The 18,688-nt window shown below is 43.9% G+C and overlaps 1 protein-coding gene across 1 annotated transcript in view; it reads right to left on the bottom strand.

The window, feature by feature from the left end:
- Positions 1–18,688, bottom strand: part of GRK7 (G protein-coupled receptor kinase 7) — a 40,371-nt gene that overhangs the window by 3,368 nt on the left and 18,315 nt on the right. The window contains exon 3 of the mRNA XM_012002653.1: positions 7,610–7,884. Coding sequence (XP_011858043.1) covers positions 7,610–7,884 — 275 coding nt within the window. The remainder of the gene's footprint in view (positions 1–7,609; positions 7,885–18,688) is intronic.

Genomic DNA, 18,688 nt, shown 5'->3' with positions numbered 1-18,688 from the left:
TGAAACCCTGTCTCTACTAAAAATACAAAAAATTAGCCGGGTGTGGTGGCAGACGCCTGTAGTCCCAGCTACTGGGGAGGCTGAGGCAGGAGAATGGCATGAACCCGGGAGGCAGAGCTTGCAGTGAGCTCATTCCAGCCTGGGTGACAGAGTCAGACTCTGTCTCAAAAAAACAAACAAAAAAAATGTGGATAGATTTCCTGGTCTGATTGAGAAACATCTTCTATATACAAGTGGCCAACAAATATATCAAAAATTGCTCATTATCACTGATCATCAGATAAAAGTAAATTAAAACCACAATAAGATACCATCTCACACCCGTCAGAATAGCTATTACTAAGAAGTAACAAAACAAACAAACAAACAAAAAAAAAACAGCCAGGCACGGTGGCTCACACCTGTAATCCTAGCACCTTGGGAGACCAAGGTAGGCAGATTGCTTGAGCTCAGGAGTTCAAGACCAGCCTGGGCAACATGGTGAAACCCCATATCTACTAAAATACAAAAAATTAGACAGGTGTGGCGGCGTGTGCCTGTAGTCCTAGCTACTCAGGAGGCTGAGGCAGGAGAATTGCTTGAATCCAGGAGGCGGAGATTGCAGTGAGCTGAGGTCGTGCCACTACACTCCAGCCTGGGTGACAGAATGAGATTCTGTCTCAAAAACAAACAAAAAACAAACGAAAAAATACCAAGCAACCAACAAACCAACCAAACAAACAAAAACATATTGGAGGGGCTGCACAGAAAAGGGAATGCTTACACACTGTTGATGGGAAGGTAAATTAGTTCAGCCATTCTGGAAAGCAGTTTGGAGATTTCTCAAAGAACTAAAAATAGAACTACCATTTGACCCAGCAATACTATTACTGGTATATACCCAAAGGGAAATAAATTGTTCTACCAAAAAGACATACACTTATATGTTCATCACAGCACCATTCACAATAGCAAAGACATGGAATCAACTAAGGAGTCCATAAATGGTGGATTGAATAAAGAAAATGTGGTATATACACAATATGGAATAATGTGCAGCCATAAAAAGGAACGAAACCATGTTCTTTTCAGCAACATAGAAGCAGCTGGAGACCATTTTCCTAAGTGAACTAACATAGAAACAGAAAACCAAGTACTGCATGTTCTCACTTATAAGTGGGAGCTAAACATTGGGTAAACATGGACGTAAAGATGGGAACAATAGACACGGGGGACTACTAGATGTTTTGGGGGTGGGGCAAGGGTTGAAAAACTATCTATTGAGTATTGTGCTCACTACTTGGGTGGTAGATTCAATTGCATCCAAAACCTCAGCATTACACAATATGTCTTTGTAACAAACCTGCACATATACTCCCTGAATCTAAAATAAAAGATTTTTTTTTTAAAGAAATGTCTTCCTTTTAAAAAAAGTCAATTTCTGCCATAAGTCAACCTTAATAGAAATTAATCATATTAATGGTCCATCCTTTACATTTTCCATTCAAGATATCAAAAAGCTTTTTGGGAAAGGATTGAGAGTTTGCCCCATATATTCCCTTCGGAGATTCCCCACCATGTCAGATGATAACGACAACAGACTCTGCCCAGCAAGATGACTAAAGGCAATATCCAATAATGGCACAACTAATAACAAGAATGAGGATAACTGACATTTATTCAGGGCCTACTCTCAGGTAACACAACATTCAGCTCTTCATTATATTATTACATTCAACCAGTACAACAGCCCTGTCTCTAACTCCTGTATTTTTGACTCTTTTATGTGCTTCTGTATTCATGGATAACTGTGCATCTGAGGAAGCCACAGTAAATAGGTGACTTTTTCAAAGGAAAATTTATAATTAAATTTTATTATGAGAAGAGAAACTTAATTGGAGGCATCTGATGATCCAGTGATTCCTTGGGTTCTTGTTCTGTGACCCAGCCCTACCCACTTCCAGAAAGGTCTATCCGGAACTTCGTGGACTTTTCCCACTGTGTATGGAGACCTGGACCAAAGGTGCTACAAGGGGTGTCTTTTCTCCCAAAGTCTCTACCAAGTCTCCACCAACTGAAAGAAAGAAAATGCAGGCTTGCCATCTACCAGAACCGACTGCCCCAGTGTCTGTGTGGTTTACATCTTGTAGGTTAAGAGCCTTGAGGGAGAGTTACTGAGATACATGTAAGCTTCAAAAATAGATATTTAGGCCAGGCACAGTGGCTCACACCTGTAATCCCAGCACTTTGGGAGGCCGAAGTGGGTAGATCTCCTGAGGCCAGGAGTTTGAGACCAGACTGGCTAACATGGTGAAACCCTGTCTCTACTGAAAAATACAAAAATTAGTCAGGCGTGGTGGCACATGCCTATAATCCCAGTTACTTGGGAGGCTGAGGGAGGAGAATTGCTTCAACCTGGGAGGCAAAGGTTGCAGTGAGCCGAGATCGGGCTATTGCAGTCCAGCCTAGGTGACAGAGCAAGACTCTGTCTCAAAAAACAAAAAGAGAGATTTTTTAAAAGTCAGGTTTATTGAGGTATAATTTACACAGAAACATTCACCTTTTAAAGGTATCAGATTTTTAAATGAGGCAGAAGGATAGAGCTAGAATGCCATCCAAATAGATCAGGAATGAGCCCCAGACCTGCATGTCTCAAAAGAGAATGAAGGCATTGGAATGGGAGTAGGTGCCACAGGGAAGGTACTTGCATCGCTTCCATGACCACTGGCAGACATGAATTGAACACACCGTACCAGGGGTCAAAAGGGCCCTTAAAAACTCAGTCTAAGCAGTAAATGGAGACTGCCCAGGAGCTTGGTAACCTTGGGAGACTTGCCAGACCAGTCTTTACATCAGGATGAACAGTTCTCACATAGCATCTCAAGCCCACCACTCCCAGGGAGCCTTGGTTTGTCCATCAGTGGTGGCTGACTGCAGCCCTTTTGCAACTAATTATAAAAGACAAGGAAACCATGGGTCACTTTGAGGTTTCCTTTATGTTCTTCAATAACCCAACGACAATCCCCTGGAGGGCAGGATTCATGCCTTGTATACCTTTTCCCAAGAAATGTCTGCGGGTACTGCTGCTACCAGTGAAGACTGGGCTTTCCCATCTCCATTCCTTGTTCTTGTGGCTGGGCCACCACAAAGATGATGTCTTTGATCTCTTGCACTAGCAACTCCCACCACAGGTCTGTCATTAAAATAGCAGGCTGATTATTTCACTCTTGCCTCTTTCCCTGGCAGTTCTGTGCAGGGCTCTTTTGGCCCATCATTGTGCGGTGCACTTTGAACAAATAGGAGAGGCTGTTGCTGGAGGCATTATCTTTTGTAACAGCCAAAGTGGCAGCTGCAGGGAGGACTTCTGCTCATTGGAGTGGCATATATTTCAGAGCATTAACAGAGGCTCTCGTATTATGGAACCCCACACAGAGATTACAATGGATTTTCTTATAATAGTCAATGAAGCAAAGATACCACCTGCCCATACATGAGGCCCACAAGGGAATTTGGTCTGCCAAGAACAGTAGGTATTGGCATGAAATTGTGTGTTGGAGAAGCACTTAAGTCAGAGACTTTCACGATTATTTGCTCTCGTTCTGCTGCACTGGCTCACCAGAAAAAAACCTGCAGAAACTTAAGTGGTCTTCACCATTTATTTCTTTGGAAGACCCTGTAGTTGATTCCATCTGGAGCCCCTGGAGATGCTCAGAAAAGCTTTTGGCTTCTCTGCAAAATTAACTCCCAGACCCATAAAGGCAAAGAAGGTAATCCTTTTCAGTGATGTCTAAAGGAGAAGGGTTCTTAATTCATTTCAAATGCTTAAGAAGGCAACAGGGAGGGAGCATTTGAACTCCGCTGTGTAACATGCTGTCGAGGCATTTGCCTTGGCTTGGAGGATGCCCACTACATTAATCCAACGTGATCTCATTTGATTAAATTTTTTAAAAATATAAAGAGTTGAAATAAAAATGTTGGAAGATTCTGCAGTTATAGAGGCCGTAAGAAAAAAAAATGTTGGAAGATTTTCTGTTTCACTGAACAGCTGTTTTTTATATGCCTTTTCTCTAATGTTGTAAACAGTCTTATTCAAAACAGTCACAACAACAGATGCTTTATTAGAAAGGCTTTGCTTGAGGAAGCAGCTTCAGGCAGTGACCAGTGTTTAGTATGCTTTAAAGTGGTGTTTACAGTGCTTTAAGGTCGCATTTTCATGAAGTTTGTTAATATTTCATTTTGTAAATCCAAAGTCTGCTTATAGAGTATTAAGATTTATTTTATTTTATTTTTATTTTTTAAATTTTTTCCTGAGACAGAGTTTTGCTCTTGTTGCCCAGGCTGGAGAACAGTGGCGTGATCTTGGCTCACTTCAACCTCCGCCGCCCAGGCTCAAGCGATTCCCCTGCCTCAGCCTCCTGAGTAGCTGGGATTACAGGCACCCGCCACTGCACCCGGCTAATTTTTTGTATTTTTAGTAGAGATGGGGTTTCATCATGTTGGCCAAGTTGTTCTTGAACTCCTGACCTCAGGTGATCCACCCACCTCGGCCTCCCAAAGTGCTGGGATTACAGGCGTGAGTCACCGCGCCCGGCCAAGATAGATTTTAAATCAAACTTGGGAATCGAGGCATCCAAGTGGGTGTTTTTCCCTTCGGGGAAGTCATCTAAAGAGACTTTCCTCCTGACTCAGCCACTGCTCCCGCACCCTCGGATACTCACTGAAGACCATGAGGGTAGAGATTGTTAGTGATTGTCAGTGGTCACCATATCCTATTTGATTCTCACTCCTGGGCACGCAGAAGACACTAGTCAGCCCCCTCACTCGTAGGCAGGATCCGAGGATGAGTTCTGGTCAACAGAATTGTGTGTGAAGCATGTGGGATCGAGACTATCCCGGCCAACACGGTGAAACTCTGTCTCTACTAAAAATACAAAAATTAGCTGGGTGTGGTGGTGGGTGCCTGTAATCCCAGCTACTCGGGAGGCCAAGGAAGAAGAATTGCTTGAACCTGGGAGGCTGAGATTGCAGTGAGCCAAGATTATGCCATTGCACTCCAGCCTGGGCAGCAGAGTGAGACTCTGTCTCAAAAGCTAATAATAATTTGTAAGTCTCCAATAACTGAATGTAAGAGGGTAAGAGGGTAGAGAATGTGTTTCCTCCCTGACAATGTGTGAGTGTACACATATAAATCTCTCTGAGAAGGAGAGAAAGAGAGAGGGAGAGAGAGGAAGGGAAGGAGGGATGGGGAGAGAGAGAAAGAGAAGGGGAGACAGAGAGAGAGAGAGAAAGAGAGAGAGAGATTTCATTTAGGGCTTTGTAAATCCAAAGTCTGCAGGGTAGTTTAGCACGCTGGAAACCCAAGGAAGGATCGCAAAGGTGGTTTGCTGGCAGAATTCCCATTTCTTCTGGGTAAGTCAGTCTTTTCTTATTAAGGCTTTCAACTGATTGAATCAAGCCTATCCACGTTATGGACAGTTATCTACTTTACTCAAAGTCTACTGATTTAAATGTTAATCTCATCTAAAAATCTGCCCAGAAATATCTCAATAATATTTGACCAAATATCTGAGTACTGTGGCCTAACCGAGTTGACACATAAAATTAACCATAATACCCACAATCTCCTCATTTTATATATGAGGATATTGAGATTCAAGGAAAGCAATTCAATTGCTTGAGGTAAAATAACCAGTCTATAGCAGAGCTGGGACTTGAATCTATTGTGAATCTAAAGCTCTTGATTTTCTCCCTACACACCATAGTCACTCACTGCCAAGGGTCTTTTCACAGGCCAACTTTTACTTCTTTTTTTCTTCTATACAATCTTTTTTTTAGAGACAGGGTCTTGCTCTGTCATCCATGCTGGAGTACAGTGGCATGATCATAGCTCACTGCAGCCTTGAGCTCCTGGGCTCAAGTGATCCTCCCACCTCAGCCTGTTGAGTAGCTGGGACTACAGGCATGCATTCCTACGCCTGGCTAATATTTTTATTATTCGTAGAGGCAGGGTCTCTCTATGTTGCTTAGACTGGTCTTGAACTCCTGGACTCAAGTGATCCTCCCACCTTGGCCTTTCAAAGTTTTAAGATTACAGGCATGAACCACTGCGCCCGGCCTTCTAAAATAGCTTAATCTTATTATTATATCATAAACCATAAAACTTGGCTTCAATTTTAACAGCTGGCAACATCATTTGTGCTCATGTAAATATTTTTTGAAGGACTGATGATATGCTACAGGAGACATTTGAAAGGAACAGAATTTTCCAGAGCTATGACTATCAGTACTGGTAGTTTTCTGTTTTTATTTTAATTATTATTACCATTATTATTATTTGTATTATTTTGAGACAGAGTCTTGCTCTGTTGCCCAGGCTGGAGTGCAGTGGTGCAATCTCGGCTCACTGCAACCTCCGCCTCCTGGGTTCAAGTGATTCTCGTGCCTCAACCTCCCGATTATCTGGGATTACAGGCGGCTGCCACCACTCCTGGCTAATTTTTTGTATTTTTAGTAGACACGGGGTTTCACTGTATGTTGGCCAGGCTGGTCTTAAACTCCTGACCTCAGGTAATCCGCCACCTCAACCTCCCAAAGTGCTGGCGTGAGCCACCATACCTGGCTCATAGGTGTGAGCCATTGTGCCCAGCCTGTTTGAATTATTTTTGAATAGATAATGTATGTAACAGTGTTAAGTACCTTCACACTACGTTGTTGTGCAACCAATCTCCAGAACTCTTCATTTTGTAAAACAGATAATTTATACTCATTAAACAATTCCCATTTCTCCTCCCCTTAACCCCAGGAAACTGCTATTCTACCTACTTTCTTCTTTTTTGAGATGGAGTCTCGCTCTGTCACCCAGGCTGGAGTACAGTGGCTCGATCTCAGCTCACTGCAACCTCTGCCGCCTGGGTTCAAGCGATTCTCCTGCCTCAGCCTCCCGAGTAGTTGGGATTATAGGCACCTGCCACCGCGCCTGGCTATTTTTTGTAGTTTTATTAGAGACGGGGTTTCACTGTCTTGGCCAGGCTGGTCTTGAACTCCTGACCTTGTGATCCACCCACCTCGGCCTCCCAAAGTGCTGGGATTACAGGCATGAGCCACCCTGCCCTGACTTCTACTTTCTGTCTCTATGAATTTGACTACTCTAGGTACCTTATGTAAGTGGAATCATGCAATATTTGTTTTGTTTTATGACTGCATGTGATTTTAATACATTTATTTACTCAACATGGTTCAAGATGCAAAAGAAACTAAGGTGATACAGTGAAAATTCTTATTTGCATCCCCATCCCCAGCCCCCAATTTCCCTTCATCTGACATAACCAATCCTATAAATTCTTTCAAATATTCTATATAACCATTTGAATTATGTATTCTTTTTTCTTTTTTTTAACACAAGCTGTTTTGCACCTCACTTTTCCACCTTAAAATACATCTTGGAGATCGTTCCACAGAAAGTGCTCATAGTGTTTGAAAGTATTAGAAATATTTAACCATATAATATGCAAGTAAAAATAGGAAAATCATAATACTTAATTCCAAGATGTTGCCACAAATCAAAAGTATTCTCCCAATCCCTGTGGACAATACTGGTGTCAGCAATCCCCTCTGTTACCTGCTAGTTTACCTGCTTCCTAAGCGTTGCTCTGGTTTCTTAGCCAAGAAGAGCCTGCAAATATCTTTTGCTTCCTCTGTGAAGTTATCATGCTGGAATTTGACCTCGTCTTGCAGAGTTCTTTGCTTTAGATCCTCTTTACTGACCTTTTCCTTGTAATCTTTGAATGGTGTTCGTCCAGCAACCATTTCATAAATGCTGCATCCCATGGCAAACCAGTCCACAGGATAGGAATAACTTACCTTTTCCATTAGGATCTCAGGAGCCATGTAACCATTGGTTCCAGCCTGTAACATCCCAAACAAAAAACAAGACAACACAGAACAAAGACAATAAGGTGAGTGCAGCAGACACTGCTGACTGCCTACCTAATACATATTCTCCTTGTCTTCCCTTGTTCAGGGAACCCTATTTGTTTGGAGTGGCAGTGTGTCTAACCTATTCCTTTTGCTGCTTTCCCAGCAGCTTTGGGTGCAGCCAGGGGAGGCCATGAGATTCATTTTGGCCAATGAGGTAGAGTTGGCGGCTAAGGTCATCAAGAAAAGGGAAGCCGTAGCTGCTCTTGATGTGGGAAAATCTGTTACCTCTCTTAGGCTCATCACCTCATCTTTAAGATGAAAAGTTCAAGTGGATGTCTGTAAGATCCCCTAAGCTCTGCCTTTTTAAAAGTTCACAGATAATAGAAAATTAGATGCATATGATTTTTTTTAAGGTTGAGCACTTTATTACTAATATTAAATGTTCATATATTGTCTAGTCTATGATGTTTCTTATTCTATGTGCCATGTAATAACATTAACATCGCACACACCTCTGCCTGCCTGTCTCTGCACTGAATAATTAACACTGTCATTTTAATTGAGGAAATTCCGCACACGCATGAAATTTCATTTTGCATGCATGACTATGTATTACAGGCACACTTCTACTGACAATGTATGCCAAATGATCATTAGATTAAATATATATACATATTCACTATATATACATACATATTTATTTCTATATATAATACATATATATTTATATATGCTTGTATGTATGATAAATTACACATAAAATTTACTATCTAAATCATTTTGCAGTGTAAGTTCAGTAGTGTTAAGTACATTCTCACTGTTGTGCAACCAATCTCCAGAACTACTCATCTTGTAAAACTGATAATTTACACTCATTAAACAACTTGCCATTCCTTCTCCCCTCAACCCCAGGCAACCACCATTTTACTTTCTCTCTCTATGAATTTGACTACTCTAGGTACCTCATATAAGTGGAATCATGCAATATTTGTCTTTTTACGGCTGCATTGATTTTAATTCATGTATTTACTCAACAAATATTTAATGAAATCTACAACACACCTTGCAATTTTAAGGTATATATTTACTTCAGATTTGTTTTGTTTTGAGATGGAGTCTCGCTGTGTCACCCAGGCTGGAGTGCAGTGTCCTGATCTCAGCTCACTGCAACCTCTACCTCCCAGATGCAAGCCATTCTCCTGCCTCAGCCTCCCAGGTAGCTGGGATTATAGGCGCCCACCACCGCACCTGGCTAATTTTTGTATTTTTCGTGGAGATGGGGTTTCACCATGTTGGCCAGGCTGGTCTATGAACCCCTGACCTCAAGTGATCCTCCCGCCTCAGCCTCCCAAAGTGCTGGGATTACAGGTGTGAGCCACCGTGCCTGGCCGACTCGGACTTTTCGGAAAGCAATATGACAGAGAGCAATGGGAAACAAAAAGTAACAAACTGTTCCTGTCTTTCAGCCAGATTATCTAACTTTGGAGTATGTACCTCAAAGAGACTCAGAAGAAAGAAAAAGGAATCTATATTGAGATGTTCATAACTTCATTAATTCAGAATGGTCACAAGCTGGAAACACCCAAAGGTCCATCAATAAGATGATAAACCAGAGTCTATTGTTAATATCAAGAAATTTATATATGTAATGATTGTCACCCACTGATTACAACTATGCATTTCAGTACTTCAGGAAAGGTTGGAAAAGTTGGGTGCAGTGGTGTATGCCTGTAGTCCCAGGTACTCAGAAGGCTGAAATGGGAGGATCCTTCATCCAAGGAGTTCGAGGCTGTGGTGCGACAGACAAACCACAGCACTCCAGCCTGGGTAACTTAGTGAGACCCTGTCTCTATGAAGAAAACATTAGGAAGTGTTGAGCTGTGCATTAGGTGTTTTATTTCTAGTTGCTTAAGTATTTTTTAATGTAAGGCTTTAGAAATATAAAATTTCATGGATAATTTCCACATGGTTCACAACAACGAAAAAACATAAACAATCCAAGTACTAATGAAGTGATTGGCCTGAACAAGAAAGTTCTGGAAGTGACTAGGGTCTAATGGGTGTGCATGAGTCAGCATGGCACTGCTGTTTTCAGAGAAGCTGGTGTATAATTTGGGTGACCATATGTTCCGGTTTGCTTGGGACAGTCCCGGTTTACATCTGTTGCCCTGGCATCTTGTCCAGTTTTGCATTTGTCCAGACAAGAGTCCTGTAGGCACCTCTGAGGCCCAGGATACAGTCTTACTCATCTTTGTCTCCAAATCCAGGCGTTTATCACAGGGCCTCACCTGGTGCATGCCATGTTTTTAATTAAATAACCACGAAGACGGTGACTAGATGTTTTCCATTCATTATGCAGAAAACATTTGTTGAGTCATGCCCCGCAATGAGTTGCAGGGATACCGAGACCTGTAAGGCCTGGCCCCTGCCCTTGAGGATTTAGAGACTGGTTGAGACAGACAGTCAGAAGGTTGATTCAACAGAGTGTGGAACACGTGCAGGGGGGCCCACGGGGTCGGTGTGTGCTTGTGTACGTATGTGATTGTGTGTGTGTGATTGTGTGTGTATATGAGTGTGTGTGTGAGTGTGGGTGTATGAGTATGTGTGTATATGTGAGTGGGTGTATGTATATGTGTGTGTGTGTATACATGTGTCGGTGTATGAGTGTGTGTGAGTGTATGTGTATGTGTGAGTGTGTGTGTGAGTGTGGTGTGTATGTGTATATGTGAGTGTGTGAGTATGCATATGTGTGTGTATGTGCATGTGAGTGTACGTGAGCATATGTGTATGAGAGCATGTGTGTATGTGTGCATGTGTATGTGAACGTGTATGTATGTGTGCCTGTGTGTATGTGCATGTGAGTGTGCGTGTGTATGTATGTGTGTATATAGGTGTGAGCATATGTGTGAATGTACATGTATGTATGTAAGCATATGTGTATGAGAGCATATGTGTATGTGTGTGTGCATGTGTGTGTATGTGAGTGTGTGTATGTATGTGTGTGTGTATTTGAGTGTATGTATATGTATGTATGTGAGTGTGTGTATATGTGTGTGTTATGTGAGTGTGTAAGTATGTGAGTGTGTGTGAGTGTGTGTGTGTGTGTTGAGAATACTTCACTGAAGAGCCACAGTTGGCCTGAATATGAGGGAAACACCTAGAAGGCTATCCAGGTAATGAACATGTGCAAGAGATGGAGTCAGAAAAAGTGTAAGGTATTCAGGGAGCTTTAAGGAATTTGGTGTTTCTAGAATACATGATGTGGGGGATGCCATGGAGGGAGGGGAGATGGGATTGAGAAACTGTATTCTTAGGTAGCAAAATCTATTCCCAGTCTCCCTTTTCCCTTGCCTCCCTCTATCACAAAATGCCAGATGACTAAAGACAACGTCTCTCGCAGCCTCCTTTGCACATAGGATAGTGATATGAGATTTATTTGAGAGGTGTGCAAGCTGAAGGTGCAAAGGCTTGGAAAAAAGAGAAGTGAGTTTACTCGAAAATAAATAAAAGATGTAAGATTGATTAAATGGATGGATAGAGAGGATGGATAGATCGATGGACATTTGATTAAGCAAATCTACTAAAATGCTAATGATATACAAGGAATATTATTTGCCATAGAAAGGAATGAAGTACTGGCCAGCAGTGGTGGCTCACACCTGTAATCCCAGCACTTTGTGAGGCTGAGGCGGGCAGATCACGAGGTCAGGAGTTAGAGACCAGCCTGGTCAACATGGTGAAAACCCGTCTCTACTAAAAACACAAAAAATAGCCGGGGGCGCCTGTAATCCCAGCTGCTTGGGAGGCTGAGAGAGGAGAATCGCTTGAACCTGGGAGGCAAAGGTTGCAGTGAGCCGAGATGGCGCCATTGCACTCCAACCTGAATGACAGAGCAAGACTCTGTCTTGGGGGAGGGGAGGATGGGGAAGAAAGGAATGAAGTACTGATATACATGCTTCAACATGGGTGAACCTTGAAAACATGCTAAATGGAAGAAGCCAGTCACAAATGACATATACTGCATGATTCCATTTATACGAGGTGTCTAATATAGGCAATTCCATAGAGACAGAAAATAGATGAATGGTTGCTTGGGGATGGAAGTGCAGAGTAATGGAAGTGACTGCTAAAGGATATGGGATTTCTTTTTGGGGTGAAGAAAATATTTTAAAATCGATTGTGGTAATGTTTGCACACCTCTGTAAATGTACTAAAAACCGGTACTTTTTTTTTCCTTGAGACATCTGTCGCCATCTGGAGTGCAGTGGTGCAATCTTGGCTCACTGCAGCCTCCACCTCCTGGGTTCAAGCGATTCTCCTGCCTCAGCTCCTGAATAGCTGGGACTACAGGTGTGCACCACCATGCCCGGCTTTTTTTTTTTTTTTTTTTTTAAAGTAAAGACAGGGTTTCACCATGTTGGCCAGGGTGGTCTTAAACTCCTGACCTCAGGTGATCCATCCTCCTTGGCCTCCCAAAGTGCTGGGATTACAGGCGTGAGCCACCGCGCCCAGCCAGTACACTTTAAATGAATGGTTTTTATGGTACTTAAATCGTATCTCAATAAAGCTGTTAAAATGTCAATGATAAACTCTAGGTAATGGGTATTTCAAAGGTGCTTGTGTGAAATTCTTTCAACTTTGCTGTATGCTTGGAAGTTTTTATAATAGAATATGCAGAAGGGAAAAGGAGAGTGAGGGAAGGGGGATGTGATGCCCAGCTGGCTGCTGGTTCATCAGGCACAAGGGACTCTTCTGGAAGGGACACAAGGAGGAAGCACAGGAGAGAGTGGACGAGGGGGATGCAGCTGCCCAGTCCTTCCCATCTCCCGTTTCCATTGCTCAAGGATTATCCGAAGAGCTGTATTGCCTGACATGTCATCCAGTTGATTAGCAGCTGCCCAGGAAATAAGGCTCCATACCCTACAGGATGATATTTCATCCAGTTCTGAAAGTGGAGGGGCAACCCAGCCTAGATGTGCTGCTGACAGAGAGCTGTCCAAGAGGGACAGAAAAGGAGGCAGTAGAGGGAATGTAGAAAGGTGCGTGAGGTTTGTGGTCCAGTACACCAATCTGACGAAATTTCTCAAGGACATACTTTGATGTGGGGCTTTTTTCATCCATGGTGCTGGCTATCAGCTGGCCACTCAATCCAGAAACCAGTGGCTGTCTGTGCTGGGAAATTATGTCATACTATTTGTGTGTGGTGTGTGTGTGTGTGTGTGTGTGTGTGTGTGTGTCAGAGCGAGAGAAGGAGAGTTTCAGTCTGTCACCCAGGTTGGAAGTGCAGTGGTTCAATTGTGGCTCACTGCAGCCTTCACCTCCCAGGCTCAAGCAATCTTCCCACCTCAGCCTCCTGAACCACAGGTGCATGCCACCGTGCCTAGTTAATTTTTTTTTTTTTTTTTGGTACAGATGGGGTCTCTCTCTGTTTCCCAGGCTGGTTCTGGGGTCCTCCTGCCTTGGCCTCTCAAAGTGCTGGGATTACAGGCATGAGCCACCACATCCAGCTTCGCATAGTATTTCTTTGATCATTTTCTCCCTTCCATTTTGTCTCTTCTCTTTTTTTCAGAAATATTGAACTTATTATCCTTTATGTTTCTTACCTTTTGCTCCTAATGTCCACTTCTATCTCTTATTTCTTTTTGAGAGGCATGGGGGGAGACTTCCTCTATTTTTTCCTCCAATTATTCTACTTTTAAAAATGTATTTTATTATGGGAAATTTCAAATATATACAAATCAGAGGTAGAATAATAAACCCAAAGTAGTCTTCACCTGGCTTCAACAGTTACCCACACATGGCCAATATTGTCTCACCTATGTCCCTTCCCACTTCTCCTGACTGTTCTAGTCATGCATCATTTATATTTCACTATGAATCTCTAGAAGATAAGGTCACTTAGAAAACACACTAAAACAAAGCGCTACAATAACATTATCTCATTTAAAAAATAAGAATAATTATTTAATATTATCTGGACATATTTGTATACCAACTGTCCTATAAACTTTTAAAAGTAAAATTTAAACTTAAATCATACAATCATTTAAACAATCATTAAACTTCTGTTTAAATTTAGATCAAATGTGGTTCATACAATGTATTGTGGTTCATACAATGATTGTCTCTTAAATCTGTTTTATAGGCTCCTCCTCTGTCTTTTTTCCCCACCTCGCAAGTTTTTGTTGAGAAAAAGGGGCCAAACTGTAGTTTCCCACAGTCAGATTTTGCTGACTGCATTCCTGTGGTGTCATTTAACATGTTCCTCTCTTCTGTGCATTTCTTGTAAACTGATGGCTAGATATAGAGGCTTAATTCTTCTACTGAACTTTTCATTTTTGCCCTATGATGTTATTGATATGTAATTAACATACAATAATGTGTACAGTTCTTAGATATTCAGCTCAATGAATTTTCATAATTAAATACACCCTCATAAATACCACCCAAACAAGATATAAAACATTTCTGTCTGTCCAGAAAGTTCCCTTGTGCCCCTTGCCAGTCAGTCCTCCCCACTTCTCAGGCAAACACTTTCTGATTTCTGTTACTATAGATTAGTTTTGTCCGTCCTTGAATGTTGTATAAATGGAATTGTATAGTACGTATTCTTTCATGTCCAACTTAATGTGTTTAACACATCTTTAAGATTTGTCCATGTTTTTCTGCAAATGTATTTACATATTTTTTATTTCCAAATGTCCTTGCTGTTCTGTGAATGTTCCTCAATTTATAGCATTTGTTCTTGTTTCATGGAGGCCTTATCTTCTCTTTAATCTCAAAAGATAATAATTATAAGCTTTAAAAAATGGTCTCTTCTAGTCCCTGCATCATTCCTGTTTTCTACAAGTTCTTTTCCTCTGATTGTTTTGGTTCTGTTTTTCATTTTGAAGAGTGCTTTTTTTTTTTTTTTTTACAAATGACAATTGATCTTTGTCTATTCATTCATATTTAAGAGTGAAGCACCAAAAAGCTGACCATAAACTTTGTGGTATCCAGCTTATCAACTGATGAGAGGGATCAGGTGGGATATCTCTATTCCCCACCTGAGAAGTATCAGCCTGCTTGCTTTCATTCGGGCAACTGAGATGGGAAGGAGCTGAGGGTCTCCCTGAATATAGTATTTCACTTCCCACAGCTCTCCTTTGGGCCTCATGTTCTCAGGTCCTGCTTCTCTCCGGTTCTTTATGACTCTGCTGGGGTGCAGAGGCATAAAGAAAGACTATAAACAACATCCAAACGAAGTTAAGTCCGTGGCAGTCAGTAAGTTCTACTCAGCAACATTTATTGTGAGCTTGCTCTGTGTGGCACCCATCCAATGAGCACATTTCAAAGGTGAGTGACATTAAGGATTAAATGTACTAATGAGGATACTGGATAAACCTAAGTTGCTCAGTAGAAGGTGTAGGGTGAAAGTGGACAACACACCTTGCCATGAACAAAGGATTGTGAAACACATGCTGAGAGAAAAATTGGAAATAATAATGGAAAATATTATTGAGTGCACGCTAAATATTTTCTGTAGTGCTTTATGTAAATTCCTCATTTGATCTCCATAATAACCCTATGAGATGCGGTCATTTTGCAGATTAGGAAACTGAGCCATAGACAGGTTAAATCTGGCCTCAGATCACCAACCCGAGAATCACACACGGGGTGCACCTTTTTTTTTTTTTTTTTGAGACTGAGCCTCACTGTGTCACCCAGGCCAGAGTGCAGTGGCACAATCTCGGCTCACTGCAACCTCCGACTCCCGGGTTCAAGTGATTCTCCTGCCTCAGCCTCCCAAGTAGCTGGGATTACAGGCACTCGCCACCATGCCCAGCTAATTTTGTATTTTTAGTAGAGACAAGGTTTCACCATGTTAGCTAGGCTGGTCTCGAATTCACAGCCTCCAGTGATCCACCCGCCTCGGCCTCCCATGGGGCCGCGACTACAGGTGTGACCCACCACACCTGCCCTGGACTGCACTTTTAACTACTACATTATTCCACCTCTATGGAAGCAGGTGAAGTAACTTTTTCTTATCCCTCCAAGTTCCCTTCAGGATTTCTTTTCTCCCTTGTAGAGTCCCCTTCTTCCCTCTCCCTATCTGCCTAGTACTAAGTCCTTGATCTTTAGCATTCTTGCTAAAGATGTTTCCCTTCCCCTTATCCCAGTGAATTCTTTGCCTGTCTCAGGCTGGCTTGGTTGCTCCACACAGCAGAGGGTTCTGGGAGATGGAACCAGACCCTGGGCCATGCTCTGCAGCCACCTCCCCAAGGAAATAAGTAAAGAATTGGCCTGCCATCTTTACAGCACTGTAGACTCCCTGGTGTAGTGGAAAGAGCATGAGACAGCATGCAGGAAGGCCTCAGATTCATTCCAAATAATTTTCAGGACTAAATTCACCTCTTGGTCCTAAAGACAGAAAATGTCAGCCATGGAACTTTGAAGGGCACCACCTCCTTGAAGAGCAGAGGTATTTCACTGAGGAGAATGGAATTAGAGGCGCACGCCAGACTTTAAGCACCCACATTCCATCGCAGCCTCCAGCTGAAAAAATTAATTGCCTGCCCTTTATGCCATTTGTCTTCTGCATGTGAACTGCCTCCTCAGAGTAGGGTGGGAGGAGAGAACGCGCCAAGCAGCGTGGAGCAGGTCCAACCACGCTGACCTCTTACAGCTCAGTTTAACTCCTGCAGTTACACAGGGCCGTGTGCCTCCGTCTCAGCGGCATCAGAACCGTCTCATTCAGTGCATGTGACCAGAAACGCCATGCCCAGGGCTGTAGGGATTGCCCAAGTGTCAGCACCTCTTAGTGGAGGGGTGTGTGTGTGCGTGCGTTGTATCCTTTTCTGGGTTTTACCTTATTTTACTTTGGGTTTTATGGTGACCTTTCCAGACCCACACGGTCAACACCTGGTCAGGCAAAACCAAGTATACCCAGCATTGGGCGACATCGAGCATCAGACCTCACGGGGTTTAGGATGCCTGGCAGTGCCAGTGCCCCTCCCCCACCCCCTAAGGGGCAGCGGGCAGTCCTTCTAGTACAGTAATCTCAAGCGGATTGCTTAGTCCCATCAGGGCCACCTGTCACCTACAGGTGTCCAGACATTGGGGAAGGTAGACACCTTAAGGTGGGATTAATATCCCAAGCCCGTCGGGACCTGTCCAGATACCGGCTACATTGCTCTTGCTGTTGAGTGCTGGCTTCTTCCATTGACCCTGTAGCTGTTACTCTCAACCGAACTGGCAGGGCCCAGTGGCCCTGGACAGAGTCCCAGTGTGGCTCTGGACAACCAGGAACCAGACTGTGACCTTCGCAGTGCAGAGAACAGGGAGGGGCTTCTGGTGGAGCTGAGAGGGCACAGTTCACATCTTAACAGTTTTACAAGTCCATGAAAAAGTATGTGTGCGCGCAGGTCCTTCAAGGTCAAGGACAACCGCAACCCTCCAGCTCCCATTAAATCTGAAAACTTGGCAACCTTCAATTCCACTATCAAAAGAAATGGCCGTGTCGGCCCTTGGGGTGGCCGGGCCAGGCCGGGCCAGGCTGGATTAGCGACGCAGGCGGGGAAAAAGGAGCGGGAGAGGAAGCTCCGCGATCCGGCGCGGCCAAGCACACTGCCACGCCGAGCCAGAAACCGCCCGCGGATGCCTCTTCCCCCAGCTCATCACAAACCAGATCCAGTCGACAGCACAATCCAAACAGAAGAGGGAATCAGAATGTACATCTTTTGTTTGCCGTGGCAGGAGAACTGTTGAGCAGAGGAAAAAAACAAGCTGAGCTTAGCGCTATCAGCTGTTTCCTGGGGCTCGCTCCTTCCTTCCTCCGAGGGGGGCCTGGCCGCTTTGTTCTCGTTCCCAGCTGCTCCTCTGCGCCTTTAAGCAGTGGCCTTTGCAGACCTCGGAGGAATGCGGCTCTGGGACCCCAGGGGACTTAGCTCGAGGCTCCGCCCGCCCCGCGTGCTCGGCCCCAGGCCGCAGAATCAAGAGCGCAGCAGTGTCGCGCGGAGGCCGCTCCTGCCCCTGGCTTCGCTGGGCTCGCTTTCTGCCGCCACTTCCTGGGCGGGGAGGGCGCATCCCATCAGAGGCGGCTTCCTGCTCTTCCTGACACCCCTGGAAGGACACCCATTTCAGAGAGCCCACACAGGGAACCCAAAAGAGGGGTCCTCGCTATAACGCTTTTTGCAGGGATAGAGTCTGGGGTGAAATGTTGGTTTGCTGTGGTTCAGATCCCAGCTCTACCAGTTATAAGCTGGTCACCCACAGCCACTTACTCAACCCCTCTGAGCCTCAACAGTTCTTGCCTTATGGGACTGCGATGAAGATTAAAACGGTAAAACAGATTGGGTGTCGTCCCAAAACCTGGCGCACAGCAGGCCTGCTACCACAGTAGATACTAGCGGGTGTTGTTACCATGCCTGGGTTCTGGTTGTCTCAGGCAGGACAGCTACACAAGACTCCACCAGACCGAAAGGCAGGGTATGGCACATGGTCAGAGATCAATAGTTCCCATTTTTCACTTGAGCATGTTCTTCGGTGGTTTCTTGTGCTGTGAATCTCTCTGGCAGCAGGCTGAGGCACACTTTCCACGGTGCCTCTAAGATGCTCAGAAGAAAACCACAAATGAAACCTCACACAGCTGTGAGGAAGCAAGACAACTGTGAGTGTCTGCTTGACTCAACCCAGATGCAAGCTGCTCCCCCACTGCCCACTGCTGCAGCCTTGGGGTCCTGCAGGCTCCCTGTGCCTTACAGAGGACAAAGCACAGCTGCAGAGGTCACCTGAGCAACTGTAGTGCCTGTCA

This window comes from Mandrillus leucophaeus, unplaced genomic scaffold (assembly GCF_000951045.1).
Source record: "Mandrillus leucophaeus isolate KB7577 unplaced genomic scaffold, Mleu.le_1.0 Scaffold693, whole genome shotgun sequence".
NCBI classification, from domain to species: domain Eukaryota; kingdom Metazoa; phylum Chordata; class Mammalia; order Primates; family Cercopithecidae; genus Mandrillus; species Mandrillus leucophaeus.
This window is presented reverse-complemented; position numbering and strand designations above follow the sequence as displayed.